This window comes from Carassius gibelio, chromosome A1, assembly GCF_023724105.1.
Source record: "Carassius gibelio isolate Cgi1373 ecotype wild population from Czech Republic chromosome A1, carGib1.2-hapl.c, whole genome shotgun sequence".
Classification (NCBI taxonomy): domain Eukaryota; kingdom Metazoa; phylum Chordata; class Actinopteri; order Cypriniformes; family Cyprinidae; genus Carassius; species Carassius gibelio.
This window is the reverse complement of record NC_068371.1, coordinates 17,922,602-17,937,495: the sequence shown is the minus strand read 5'-3', so window position 1 is coordinate 17,937,495 and position 14,894 is coordinate 17,922,602. Positions and strand designations below refer to the sequence as shown.

The window sequence follows — 14,894 nt, the reverse complement described above, 5'->3', positions numbered from 1 at the left end:
CCAACACTGACTGTAAGATTACATTTGTTTGAACGCATTATTGCGAAAGCGATTGAGTGTGAATCTGTTTAAATCATGCTTTAACCCGAAAATAATCAGTAAAAGAAACAGACTAACTCTTAACATCCCGCTCGACTCTTGCAGTCAACCTTCTGATCAAGCTAAATATGTTGGCTATTGGCATGAATTTTACTCGCGATAAGAAGCTCATATTCAAGTGTTTGTGCAAAAATTATTAATGTGCATTAATGACAGGGAGGCGCCGTCTCGTCACTTTAATTTTTCATGATAATGATATTTTTTTAATTAACATAATATCGTGGTGTCTCACATAGGTACATTAAAAATATATCTACAGAAAGCTTGAAATGTTTTTAAACGAAAAGGAATAGTGTAATGTGTGAATGTTGCATTTCTCTCGTCGGAGAGAGCCAGCACTGTGAATATAACCAAAACAACAGTCCTATATAAACCGGTTCAGCAAGTGAAAGCCTCATGACACTATCCATATGAAAGAGCAATTCACACCTTTATCTCGACCCCACAAGCCATGAATAACTATCCAAAACCCAACCCCCTCCAGCTGAACAGAATTCGGTCTGTGTTTTGGCTCTGAGGAACGGTGTGTTACTTGGCTGAAACTACACTTCATAATTTTCTCGCAGACCATATTATTATTTTCACAAGACCATAATGATAATAACAAATCATCAATTACTAATGAATCATTATTTTATGAAAATCATTGTTATTTGTGATCGTGGATGTTTGCGGGAGGCTTTAAGACCAAGCGGAGTCCTCTGTTCCCGCCTCACAGGCGCGGGTCTCTGAGGCTTCACTGTCTGCGGTTTGACTTTACTGAATCAGATTGAGGCGAACTTATTGATCATGAGCCCAACATTTAGCAAGGCAGGAAAAGTCTAACGGAAGGAAGACGTATATCATTGAGCTAATGCTGTTAAAGAGAGAGAGAAGTCTAGGACTATTCTTAAACTTGGAGCTCATTATATTGAAGTACATATCCAAACACCAGAAACGTTATGCATTTTATGAATAATGAAATGTTATGAAAGTTATGAATTTTATTTATTCACATGCTGTATGGTTGAAATAATATTTTAGTTCACAACTTTAAGTTCCGTTGTTTAAAAAAATGCTTTATTGGATAATGTTTCATAAACCTTCAGTTGTTATGCTTTAAAATCCATGCCATTATTAATTTCACAGTATTTTTACCACCTAAATGACTAATCTTTAAAGTCACAATTCTATAATGGTCAAAATTACTCAGGCCAATGGTATTTTTAATGACATTATTTTATTATTATTATTATTTGAATAATTGTAGCTTACATAAATAGGTAAAGCAAAACAAATATTCAGATTGTCCCTTATTTTTGCCCTTGTTTTCCTAAAGAATAAACACGTATTTTTTACAAGAATAAACATGATAACATATTATTAATTAATAAAAATAATTTAAGCAATTAAAACCTTTTTTTAAAACTTGAATTTAAATACTATTAAACTAACTTTAAATTCTCAAGGAGTTTATAAGTAAAAAAAAGTTCTAAATGAACTTGTGTTAACAATATAATTAGAACTAACAATATAATTCGATTTTTTTAAATGAACAATTCCTGTATAAAATGGGACAGCAACCTTTATATCAGTGGTTCTCAACCTTTTTTTCCAGCGAGCCGCACTATGGTCTAAGTGCAAGTCTACGCATATAATTTACATATTACGTCAGCAATACAAACCAACCTGATTTATAATATTATAGCCTTACTATTATGATATATAATCTATTACATTCATTGAAATAAACAATTCTACTCCCCATAAATAAAACACCTGATGCTGTCGGGAGCTGACCAATTTTGTGAGATTCAGCTTGAAAGGAGTAACACAAAGAAGTTGCGATTGTAACGCCTGTGTTATACTTTCCGCATGAGCAATCCAGACGCAGACACGGCCAGACTTCTTCAATTTATACTTCTGAATGCGCAGGCTGATGGCCAGCTTTGCCCAGAATTATTGCACATCTCACTGTCTTTATATTCTTTTACTGACGGATTGCACAGGTTTGAGTAGCAATGAGCTTCTTCACTCTGCCTGGCTGCACATGTGCAATTTTGCTTTTGAAGCCAACTGACCAGGCGCACCTGTCCGCGCGGTCGTCTGCTAGAATCTCTGCACACACTCTCCAATGACGATTTTTACTTCACGCCTACCTAACGGTCTATAGCGGACTCGAGGACGCAGAAAGTTTGACAGAGGGTTTAAGATGCAGGCTTGCATGACCTGACACGCCACATTTCAGAAAATGTGAGTTCACAAATGTAGCCTATTTTGACCCAAATATGAAAAGCACTATTGAATTTAATAATAAGAGGTTCTCTCTTGAGATATTTGCCACATTTCTTCAATTAAGGATTGTTACATAGTGTATGGTGTTTCCATTTATCTGAACTTCTTCAAGTGAGTTGCAGGGCAAAAAAAAAAAAAAAAAAAAGAAAATCCAGCACTTCTCCTTCAATACTGATACTGCGACTATTGACAGTTTGTACATGTTCATTCGCTGGCATTTTTTGAATTTTTGAACACATAATTCAAAAATGCTGGTAGTTTGAAAAATCAAGAATAATAACAGAGTTAATACTAATTATTGCTAAATGCTGGACTGTTCCCATTTCGCTCTGCATATGGAACCGGAAGATTTTTTTAAACCAAGAATGAATCGAAATGAAAATGAAATTAAAACATTTAGCTATATATATATATATATATATATATATATAGGCCTTATATTTATTTACTGTTTAATAAAAATAGCATGCATATGATCCTTTGTGTTAAGGTCTTCTTTTAATTTTTGTTTAGTAGACTGTAGTCTAAGACTATCCTACATTTTAAAAATTAACAAATTGTAAAAAAAAAAGTTTTTTTTAAATGTTACAATGTTATATCATAATGTTATTGTTGTTTTACTTCCTTCTTTTATCTCATTTTACAATTACATTCATTTTGCAATGCGTCCCTTTGCGCCACCTGGCGGTAGTTTCGCGAATGATTTTAACACGCGACTGAATTACAGTTACCACCGCGGCGGTATGCGCGGCGGTAAGCCCCAGAAAGGCTGGCCACCTACTGTACATCTTTTACCAAATAAAAAGGACAGCAATTTTAGAGTTCATTCCACTATTTGATGTGAGCATAAGTATTGGAAGAGTTGAATTTAAGGCAGATGTAAAATATTAAAAGCTAATGTTTAGTTGCAGATCCCTTGCTTGCATTAAGAACAGTGAGTCTGCAACCCATAAACATCACCAGACTCTTGGCTTTCTGAGCCTTGAAATGCTTTCCCCCAGCCTTTAACCACCTGGAGTCGATTAACGCGTATACACGTTATTAGGTGTTTTCTCCTGATAACTCGAAAAGAACTTAAATTACACTTTCAGGTTTGATCGTACATATGAAGGCTATACATCAATCGAATCTGTAAAGGATCTACTTTTTTGTATACAGACATAATAACAAAAAACTTTGTGCATTTATGAAATAAAGATATTAAACAAGGTGTGCTGTCTACAGCCTTTGTCTGCACTAATCTTCATTTACAAACGTGTCATTAAAGTGAACTGTTACTCAGTGAATACTCAATGAAGAGACATGAGAGAGATATCTATATAAAGCCTGACATGTCTACTTTTAAACTAAACAAGTGCTGCCAAAAACAAATATTCTGTGATAAAGTAATCCATATGAAAACAACGCAATGTCCGTTTTTCATGTCTCCCTTCATTACCTTCTAATGTGACCACGCCCCCGTGCTGAACGCTCTATTCAGATTCTAATGTTTCACTGAAGCGCACGCCTTGAATGTGCCCACACAACAGAAGACAAAGCAGTGAGACTATTTACGTTTTTTTTTTTTATTTTACTGTTTGCTCCGCGATTAAAGGAATAAGACATAATTCACCCCAAAATGATGTGATGTGGTTGGGGATTTGAGATTTGGATTTTTTCAGAAAAAAAAAATGAAGCACTTTATTCAGCAGAGATCATAAACATGAGTAAGTCTCTTTGTATTTATTTATTTATATACTTGTACTAGTTTTCACATAACGTGTAAACATTTTACTAGTTAGACTTTTTCCAAAGACTTTTTCCAAACTATAATTCCTGACTTAATGTATAATCAAGTGAAACATTATGAAGTTAATATAATATAATAATAATAGGAATAATAATATTAATAATGATAATAATAACTATATATATATATATATATATATATATATATATATATATATATATATATATATATATATATATATAATTTTTTTTTTTTTTTTTTTAGAAAATCAGATTTCTGAAAGATTGTGTGACTGGAGTAATGATGCAAAAAAATTCAGCTTTGAAAGTCAGCTTTGATTGTTTCTAATAAACTGTTTAACTCCACTCGGAAGTGGACATTAAATTATGTTGTGGGATAATTAAATATATTCTAAATAAACTACAAACATAAAATTATATACATTTATTTTGTCCTCACATTCTTTCTTGTAACTCTAACCTCTAAGTGACACAGCTGACTTAAAGGTTCATTATGCAGCTCATTATGTGGGCCTTTGTCTTCTCAGGTGTAAATAACAATGATGATATTCATGATAGTTGACGCCTACTCACATATGACTTTTACCAACAAAAAGTGTCTTAGAAAATTTAAATCAATACATTGTTTTCTGTGAGTGAGGAAACAAGATGATTTTCACATAATTTAGAAAGATTAGTCAAAAGTCAGAAGTCCCGGGAACCAATGTTCCGTATGTTTTATGGCCTTATTCAAATGATTTAACTTTTGTTTTTTCTCAAAAACACAATCATGTACATACATGCTGTTCACATTTTATTATAGCCCAGTTTGTGCTGATTACAGTAAGATTAGACTTTAGATGTTTATAAGAAACTGAAAAAAGCACAAATGCCAGGGCATGACCAAACTTCTCCAGGCCCCAAAAATACCCTTAGACTCCAAAGTGTTAAATCACTTGAATAAGGTCATAAAAGACATAAAGAACATTGGTTCCCGGGACTTTTGAGATCTGGAGCTTGTAGCCTAGAATTTTTCTTTCCAAATTATGTGAAAATCATTTTGTTTACTCAAGTGCTTTCTAATGAATTTGGTGACATTTTCTTGAATATTGGAAGCCAGGATGATTTTGTACCCTTCCAAATTCATTCTGCTACTGCCATCTAGGGATGGGTACTGAAACCCGGTATTAAACTGGCCCCCGATATTATTAAGACATTTGTCTGTGAGATCTGCAAAAACTCGCCTACGCGCCGCGGAGGCTGTTTGTCAGTCACACACACACACAACAAGAACGAGCGCGGTACACGCATAACAGTACAAAAACTCCCGCTTAATGCAAAGAGTTTTCGTACTCTCATGAACGTGCATGAGAGTTCACGCAGATCTCTGATTTCTTTTGGTAAAAAATGAGAATGAAATCATATATTCTATGTGTTTTTAAAATTCCAAATAAGGAAAAATCAGTATGTAAATGTAAATATTTATTTGGCTAACTTAAATGCACAGCATCTCAAGTTAGGTTACAAAATAGCCAATTGCCACATTTTGCAACCTTTTTATTATATATATATATATATATATATATATATATATATATATATATATATATATATATATATATATATATATATATATATATATATATATATATAATATGTATTTTTTTTATTTTTTTTTAAGCTGCAGCTACTATGAACCAACCAACTCCAAACACCTCTGGTCCAAGACAAGCCCATTATTAATTCTACATAAAAAAAATAGAGAAATGTTAATTCTGTTCTCAACTTGTTCTTAAAAAAAAAAACACACACAACCCAAAGTACCGATAAGAATACCGTTAAAGTACCGGACCGTTAAGCAGTATCGGAAAGAGTAGTAATACCATTAAAACCTTAACAATACCCATCCCTACTGCCATCATACATTAAGTCATCATTAAAATTTAAGAGGTACTGTTCTAGAGACAGCAATGCATGCCCATGCCATGACACCACCTCCACCAAGCTTTACAGATGAGGTTGTATGCTTAAGAAAAGTTCCCTTTTTTTCTCCACACTTTTGCTTTCCAATCACTTAATTAAAGGTTAATCTTTGTCTCATCAGTCCATCAACTCGGTTCCAAAACTCTACTGGCTAACATTTTTTTAATAATCTTGCATTTCTATTCTTGGTGCTGTTCAGAGGTTTACAATCTTGCTATTAAGCTTCTGTAATTCTGTGTCAAATTCTCCTGCGGACTGTAGATTGACAGCCTCACCCCAGCTTTCTGGAGGTTGTTGGTGATTTTACAGACATGTATTTCAGGGTTCATTTTTTATGATTTGTCTGTCATTAACTACTGTTGTTTTCTCAGGCAATCAGGTCGTCGTGGGTTGCTGATGTCGTCGGTAGTTTCCAAAATCTTGATTTCTCCCTTTGTTTTTTCTATAGTTCTAATTGACTTTCCACTTTTCTTTTAGCATCCAAATTGCTTGTTTTTTTTTCCCCAGAGTCGGCCTTCCTTGTCTTCACCCTGGTTTGTGTATGTCATCATCGAATGCAATACTTAGAATGCAGAAGCAATTTATATATCTGACACATTCCCTGCTTTTAATATCAGAATAATTAAAGCAACAGGACACAGCTGAACACTTAGAAAGACCTTTGAGGCAACTGTTCCAATATGTATGCTCACATCAGATAGGGAAATGAAACTCTAAAAGTGCTGATCTTCTTAGCTGGTAAAACATCTTTGTGTTGAATCACCCAATATTAAAATCTGACATTCTGCAGTTTTGTCTCAAATTCACCTTTTAATCATATTTACTGATTTTTTGACTCCACAGCAAACAGAACATTTTGTATTTACTGTTCCAATACTTAAGGAGGAACTGTATATGTACAGTAGGTGGACAACCAGAATGGGTAATACTGCCGCGTGTACCGCCACCGCTGCAACATTAACTGCAAGTCAGTCTTTTGTTAAAACCATTTGCGAAACTAATGCCAGGTGGTGCAAAGGGACGGATTGCGAACTGAATGTAATTTTAAAATGTTGATTTGTTAATGGAGATAATAGGAAGATGTAAAATGACAAAAACATTATAATATAACATTGTAACATCCTTAAAAATCATTTGAAAATTTACAGTGAGTTAATTTCAAAATGTGGGATAGTCTTAGTCTACGAATCAAAAATGAAAAGAAAGACCTTTACACAAAGGCTCTTATGCATGCTATTGTTATTAAACATAATGTAATAAAATAATAGGCATATATATCTATATACAGTACAGACCAAAAGTTTGGACACACCTCATTCAAAGAGTTTTCTTTATTTTCATGACTATGAAAATTGTAGATTCACACTAAAGGCATCAAAACTATGAATTAACACATGTGGAATTATATATGGAATTATATGCATAACAAAAAGTGTGAAACAACTGAAAATATGTCATTTTTGTAGGTTCTTCAAAGTAGCCACCTTTTGCTTTGATTACTGCTTTGCACACTCTTGGCATTCTTTTGATGAGCTTCAAGAGGTAGTCACCTGAAATGGTCTGCCAACAGTCTTGAAGGAGTTCCCCCGAGAGATGCTTAGCACTTGTTGGCCCTTTTGCCTTCAGTCTGCGGTCCAGCTCACCCCTAAACCATCTCGATTGGGTTCAGGTCCGGTGACTGTGGAGGCCAGGTCATCTGGCGCAGCACCCCCTCACTCTCCTTCTTGGTTAAATAGCCCTTGATGCCTTCAGTGTGACTCTACAACTTTCATAGTCATGAAAATAAAGAAAACTCTTTGTGTGTGTGTGTGTGTGTGTATGTATGTATGTATGTATGTATGTATATATATATATATATATATATATATATATATATATATATATATATATTTACACACACACACACACACACAGATTAAAAGCTAAATGTTTTAATTTCAGTTCATTCTTGGTTAAAAAAAAAATAATAATAAAAAATCTTCAGGTTCCATATGCAGACTGAAATGAGAACGGTCCAGCATTTCGAAATAATTCTTATTATCTCTGTTATTATACTTGATTTTTCAGACTGCTAACAGTTAGCATTTGCGAATTATGCCCTTACTGTGTGACCAAAAATGGCAGTGGTCCACTTTGGCTTATTATGATTTTTTTTCCGTCGATACTGAAACACTAACTCTAACTACAAAGCCTTTTTTAACTAATGAATAATAGTTAAGCTTCAAATGGGCAACATCATGAATATGAAAACATTTGATTACACCTGAATGAAAGAACCCAACCTTATCTTATGTTTCGCTTTAAATTGTTTTTTTTATAACTAAGCCTATATTATTATATACTGCAATTATATTTATCCATTATAATTATATATTTCTAATTCTTGTTCTGTTCTGATAAATTTAAAGGATTTGTTGTGAAGTGAAGGGAACTAAAATATCGTATTGGTACATTATAACATTAGGCCTGCCATTATAATTTCTGAATGAAATAAAATGCAACTTATACGTGACATATTTCTTTCCTCTCACAAACATAATTTATTTTTAGTGTGTTTTAAAAAAAACATGCAGCAAATGAAAATAGGCGAATAATTGGTTAAAAGTTTTGTTACTGTGGGTTAAAAAATTTACAATATATACTTAGGAACAGATTCTGGGCCTAATCTAGGCTATGTTGTTAACTATTTACAAGTTTTGTGTATGTTTTTATCCAGTTTTTTTTCTTCATTGCATCTGAAAATGGCATCACATTAACTTTGTGAGCCTGCCTTCTGTGCTGCTCAGCTGTGGTTAATTTAAAAATAACTGTGTTAATTAAATTAAATTAATTAAAAGAAAAAATCAAATTATATTGTTAGTTTTATGCTAACATGCAATCAAGATCTTCGGATACTATAAAAGATACAAGTTCATTAGACTATTTAACATGAACTGTGACATTTTACCTAACCCTAACTTATAAACTCCTTAGGATTTTAAAGTCCACTTAATATTCAATTGGATTCAATTTGAATCAAGTATAAAAAGGTTTTAATTGCTTAAATTATTTCTATGAATTAATTTATCACAACCTTTTCATCATATAATTTTTCACGAGCTGTATTCATTTCCGAAACCAAGCACCCAGTTTTTTCTTTTTTTTTAATCTATTATTCGCTTGCATATCTCCTACAACTGAGGAATTTTTCTTTTTCTTTTTTTTTCTTTTGAAAAAGTAACATGAAAGCACACCGTTCCTCACGGCCAAAAAACAGACCGAATTCACTTTAGTTTGAGGGTGTTGGGGTTTGGGGTAGTTCTTTATACCTTGTGGGTGTTGAAATAAAGGTTTGAATTTCTTGCTTTCATATGGATAGTGTCCTATGGGGGTTTCGATAGGACAAATGCCTCGTCATTTTGGTTTTAGGAGAACTTTGAAGAAAAGTTTTGATCCACTTTAAATGTTGACTACTAGCACAATATTTGTTTATTACTTATAACTATTATTAAGTTATAACTAAATTTCAGAGGAAGTTGCCTTAAATGCAAACTGTTATTAACTGTATTAACTGTTAAACTGTTTATTTTGTTGCATCCATACAATATTTTTTAGAGTTTGAAATATAAGTTCTAACAGAATGTAGCCTATTCATTAACAATATATTGAACCATCTCTTTGTTTTTCTAAATTCCAAACCAGACATCAGTAAATAAAATGTATTTTGTAGACTTTCTGTGATTTACGATGCTCAAACCAAAAGCAACAGTATCTGCAGTGAAGGGTTGGCCATTCGCAAAACAGAAATATAAATTTTATTTCAGTTTCCGTTTTTGTGTTTCAGAGAAAAATTCAGTCTTAAGGCATCGAACCATTAAAGATGTTTTGAAAGCAGAATTCATGCAAATCTGTATAGACTGCTTTAAAAACTTGATCAGAGATGACTTGAGGGTATTTAAACCCTATTCACGTTCGGTTATGACAGACAGCTCAGTGAAGCTCTCTCCAAGATCAACACGGTATCAGGTTGCTTCAAGTGCATCATTCTGCACACTGGATGTGCACATTGTAAACGCTTCGTGCTGCACTGTATTTGTTTTGTCCTATCATATCTATCATATATTGTTGCCTAAAAAATATGCTATACATTTAAAATACATTTAATTTTATAGTAAATACTTATATATAAATACATTCATGAATTTTTTAATGAATGGATTTTACAATAATACAAATAGCAATGTGGAACATTTTACCATATTTACTGCGAAACTTTTATTTGTTCCCCACAAAATAGTTTTTTCACTAAATGTTTAGATTTCTAAAATTGAGCACTGATTTTTCTATAATAATTTTTGCTGCTGAATTATCCACTAACCTAGTTTATGATCGTTTTTTGTCATAGATTATGAATTTGCATAGGCCTATATTTTTCCATATTAATTTTTTCTTTTATTTTTCTTTATTATGTAGTAGTCTAGTAGATTGTGTTGAATGATCATCAATTCCACACACAGCTATATAAATTCTGCATTTATTTAAACAGGTAAAAAAACTTCACTGGTATTGGATAGGTATCTGTATAGGCCAATACTGAACCCAATTGGTATTGGAATCGGCATCGGAGGCAAAAAAGGCAGATCGGAGCATCCCTACAATTAACCCTGTTCATTGAAACAAACTGCCTTAAAGAACCAGTTTACCTGAAAGACTATTATTTCTCTGTTGCCTAAGGCTATGGTTTACAGGTAATAATGTTGTAAATAAGTTCAGTTTCTTGCACAAACCAATCGTTTTGCTTCATAAGACGTCAGGAGCCTTAGGTATTAATTTTGTGTTCCTTGATATACTTTTTAATTATTCTATAAAAGGGGCAGCCACTGTTTTGCATTTTATGAATCACCATGGTTTAAGCTAAAAATCATCTTTACTGTTCTACTCAAGAAAAAAAGTCACCTACGCCTTGAATGGTTTGAGGGTGAGTAAATTAACGGTAAATAAAACTTTTTAGGTGAACTCTCCCTTTAACATGCTCTAATGCAATACCATTTGTATGCCAAAAAAAGTGCTCAAAAAATTGATACACCACTAATGTGATTGTCTTGAGGTTCTGAGCTGGAGACTGACGCCAGATAACTACCCTCAGAGTGACCAGCTTCCCCCTCCTTCTTACCTCTATGGCGCTCAGCACCTGCTTCGGCTATTTGGTGAATATCATCTTTTTATTTATATTTAAAAATGTTGTCATAAATTAAAGAAATTAAACTTACATTTTTAAGTCTTAATTTTTTTCTTTTTTTTTTTTTTTTTTTTTTTTTAGTTAAACTTCCAGAAATCTTGAGGAAGATGCACATACCAGAAAAGAACCTGAGTGCACTAGTGAAACACTTCGAGCTTTTTCTCAGGTACAGATTTCTTTTATCATTGCATGTACATGATTAACTTGAATGGACATAAATATCTGATGCAAGATAATATATGTTTGAGACGGAGTTGTAAATCATTGTTTTGTAGTTTCAAGTTGATCATGCTGATTTCTTTGTTTAAGTGCTATAATTGAGTTTCTGGTGCATTTACCAACTCATTAATCTGCACGTTTCCACCCAAGGGCGCTCATTGCTCATCGGATTTAATTTAATTTTAGTGGAAATCCCGGAAGGGGGTGGGGGTGCACAGTAACTCATTATCATGTAAGGAGACATATACCAAAACAGGTTGGTGTGAGCAGAGCTGTTTTTAACAAGGCAAAAATGGTTTTTTGAGCAAAATATGTTGCAGACATTTCATGAAGACCTTATTAAATCATGCCAACTTGTGTAAAATGTTCATCTGATGAGCCCTTTAACCCTCTGGAGTTGATTCACACGTATACGCGTTATGAGGCATTTTCTCCTGATAACCCTGAAAAGAACTTAAATTACACTTTTAGTTTTGATCGTACAGATAAGAGCAATACATCAATTGAATCTGTAAAGGGTCTACTTTTTTTTTTTGTAAACAGACATAACAACAAAACTTGGTACATTTATAAAATAAAGATAAACAAGGTGTGCTGTCTCCAGCCTTTGTCTGCAGTGATCTTCATTTAGAAACGCATCATTAAAATAAGCTGTAACTCTGTGAATACTCAACAAAGAGACGTGAGAGATATATCTATAGAAAGCTTTACATGTCTACTTTTAAACTAAACAAGTGCTACCGAAAACGAACTATTCTGTGATAAAGTAATCCATATGAAAACAATGCAATGTCCAGTCTTTCACATCTCCCTTCATTATATATCTAATGTGACCACGCGCTGAACACGCTATTGAGGTGATATTTCACTGAAGCGCGCGGCTTGTAAATGCCCATACAACAGAAAACAAAGCAACGAGACTGTTCTTCAAGTTTTTTTTATTTTTATTTAACTGTTTGCTTCGCAATGAGAGGAATAAGACATAGTTCACCCAAAGAAGATGTGTTGAGGATTACCTCAGGATTTGAGATTTGGATTTCCTGCAGAAAAAAGAATGAAGCACTTTATTCAGCAGAGATCATAAAAATTAGTATGTCTCTTTTTTATTAATTTATATACTTGTATTAGGTTTCAAATAATTTGTAAACATTTGACTAGTTAGACTTTTTCCAAACTATTATTCCTGACTAAATGTATAATCAAGTGAAACATTATGAAGTTTTAATAACAATATACACTAAACCATACAAAAGCTTGATGTAAATAATGTAAATGTAATAAATAAATGTAACTGTAACAAATGTCACAGAAAATGCTGTTCTTTCAATTTATAAAAAAAAAAAAAAAAACATGAAAAAATATTCTCAGCTCTTTTCCACATTAATAATAATAATAACAGAATTTTTTTTTTTTTTTTTTTTTGTAGAAAATCTGGAGTAATGATCCTAATAAACTGTTTAACTGCACTCGCAAGTTAATATTAAATTATTTTGTGGGATAATTAAATATATTCGGTAACACTTTATAATAACTGCACACTATTAATCATTAATTAAGCATTAGTAAACAGATAATTCATAATTTATAAAGCATTAATAGACAGTAATAATCAGTTTATAAATACAGATATAAATGCTTTATTCTTGATTTAAAAGCATATCTATGTGTAATTTCATACTTTATTCATGATCAATTTATCATTTCTCAATGAAGTATAGCATTATTTACAAACCAGTTATTTAGGAGTTGCCAGTGATTCATAAGATCACAAGAAATGTAGTAAATTCAGGTAGTTGTAAAGCATTTAGTAGTGGTCAGTTAACTATTTATGTGAGCTCATCTAAAGTGAGGACTAGTTATGCCTTGTAAAGCATTTATAAAGGATATTTAAAGACTGTTATCTTCTAAACAAAAAACAGAAACAAGCACAACACAGTGATACAGAACATAAAATATTAACAGCCTTTAAATCTCATTTGTAAAAGCTTTACAAGGCATAAATAGTCCTCACTTTAGATGAGTTCACAAAAATAGTTAACTAACAACTACATATGTTTTATAACTACCTGAATTAACCCTGAATTACAGTAGAAATACATGTTAATAAACCATTTATTAACACTATAAGTAACTATTACTATATGTCTGAACAAAAAGATGTATGAATGCACCTTTAAATAGTTTATTAATCATTTACTTACAATTTCTAAGTGATCTTATGAACCACAGACAACTCCTTAATAACTGGTGTGTAAATAATGCTATACTTAATTTAGAAATGATAAATTGATCATTAATAAAGTATGAAAAAGCAATTATTAAATACATTATAGATATGCTTTTAAATCAGGTAAAAAGCATTTATATCTGTATTTATAAACTGCTTATAAATGTCTATTAATGCTTTATAAATGATGAATTAACTGTTCCTAATGCTTAACTAATGATTAATAGCATGCAGTTATTATAAAGTGTTACCGTGCTGATTACAATGATATTAGACTTAAGCCATTTAGATGTTTATAAGCAAATGAAAAAAGCACAAATGTCAGGGCATGACAAAACTTCTCCAGGCCCCAAAAATACCCTTAGACCTCAGAGGGTTGAGCCTTCTTGGACAGGTTCCATCCACATTATTAAAGGGGTCATATAATGCTACATGCATACACTTTAACAAGTTGTTTGAACTGAAATGTGTGTTGGCAGTGTGTGTACACAACCACCCTATAATGATAAAAATCCACCAAGTGTTTTTTTATTTTTTTTATTTTTTTTATTTTTTTTTATCTAGTTAAATGTTTTCCCCTTTCTCAAATTGAGCCGTCTGATTGTTTGATTGACAGCAGCGCTTCAGCACAGACTGGACCTGTCTTACCTCAGTGAGCCGAGATGCAGAAAGTGATTGAGGTGTTTTGTTGTTGAATGTAATAATGGACATACGGGTAGTCATTTACTCCTGACATCTGAGCGACTGAAATCGCAGAGGATTAACTTATGTTTGGATCTGAAAGAAATGCGCCCTTGATCTACTTAAATGTGTTAGTTCGCGTGAATCATTGATGATCCAGCCTCCAGCAGTGAGTATAATGTATTTAAATGAATCATTGCAAATCGCATTTCCTAATAATATGCATAGCAAAGTTTCACTATGAATGTGGCTAAAGTAAACAGTCTCTCAGAGAGCAAATGGAAGAGAGGGATGGGGTCAGCAGAGCTCATTAGCATTAAAGAAGTATTCCACAAACCAGCGTGTTTTGAAAAGAGTTGTTTTTACAGGGTAAAAAATTTTTTTTTACACTAGCATTGAGAAATTTTAAACAAACTATCTTACAGACTTTTCGTTAAGACCCTAAAGAATCATATCAACTTGTGG

The 14,894-nt window shown here is 32.6% G+C and overlaps 1 protein-coding gene across 5 annotated transcripts in view; it reads left to right on the top strand.

The window, feature by feature from the left end:
• Positions 1 to 14,894, top strand: part of LOC128003797 (male-specific lethal 3 homolog) — a 219,403-nt gene that overhangs the window by 148,768 nt on the left and 55,741 nt on the right. For 3 of the 5 annotated variants that reach the window (XR_008181769.1, XM_052592592.1, XM_052592921.1), the window contains 2 exons: positions 11,171 to 11,270; positions 11,384 to 11,468. The exons of 1 other annotated variant lie outside the window; for it this stretch is intronic. Coding sequence is in view for 2 of the 4 variants with exons in the window: in XM_052592592.1 (XP_052448552.1) it covers positions 11,171 to 11,270; positions 11,384 to 11,468 (185 nt within the window). In the remaining 2 variants the exon portion in view is untranslated. Of the gene's footprint in view, positions 1 to 10,609; positions 11,271 to 11,383; positions 11,469 to 14,894 lie in introns of those variants that run through there. One more of the 5 variants, XR_008179028.1, reaches the window with a different exon arrangement.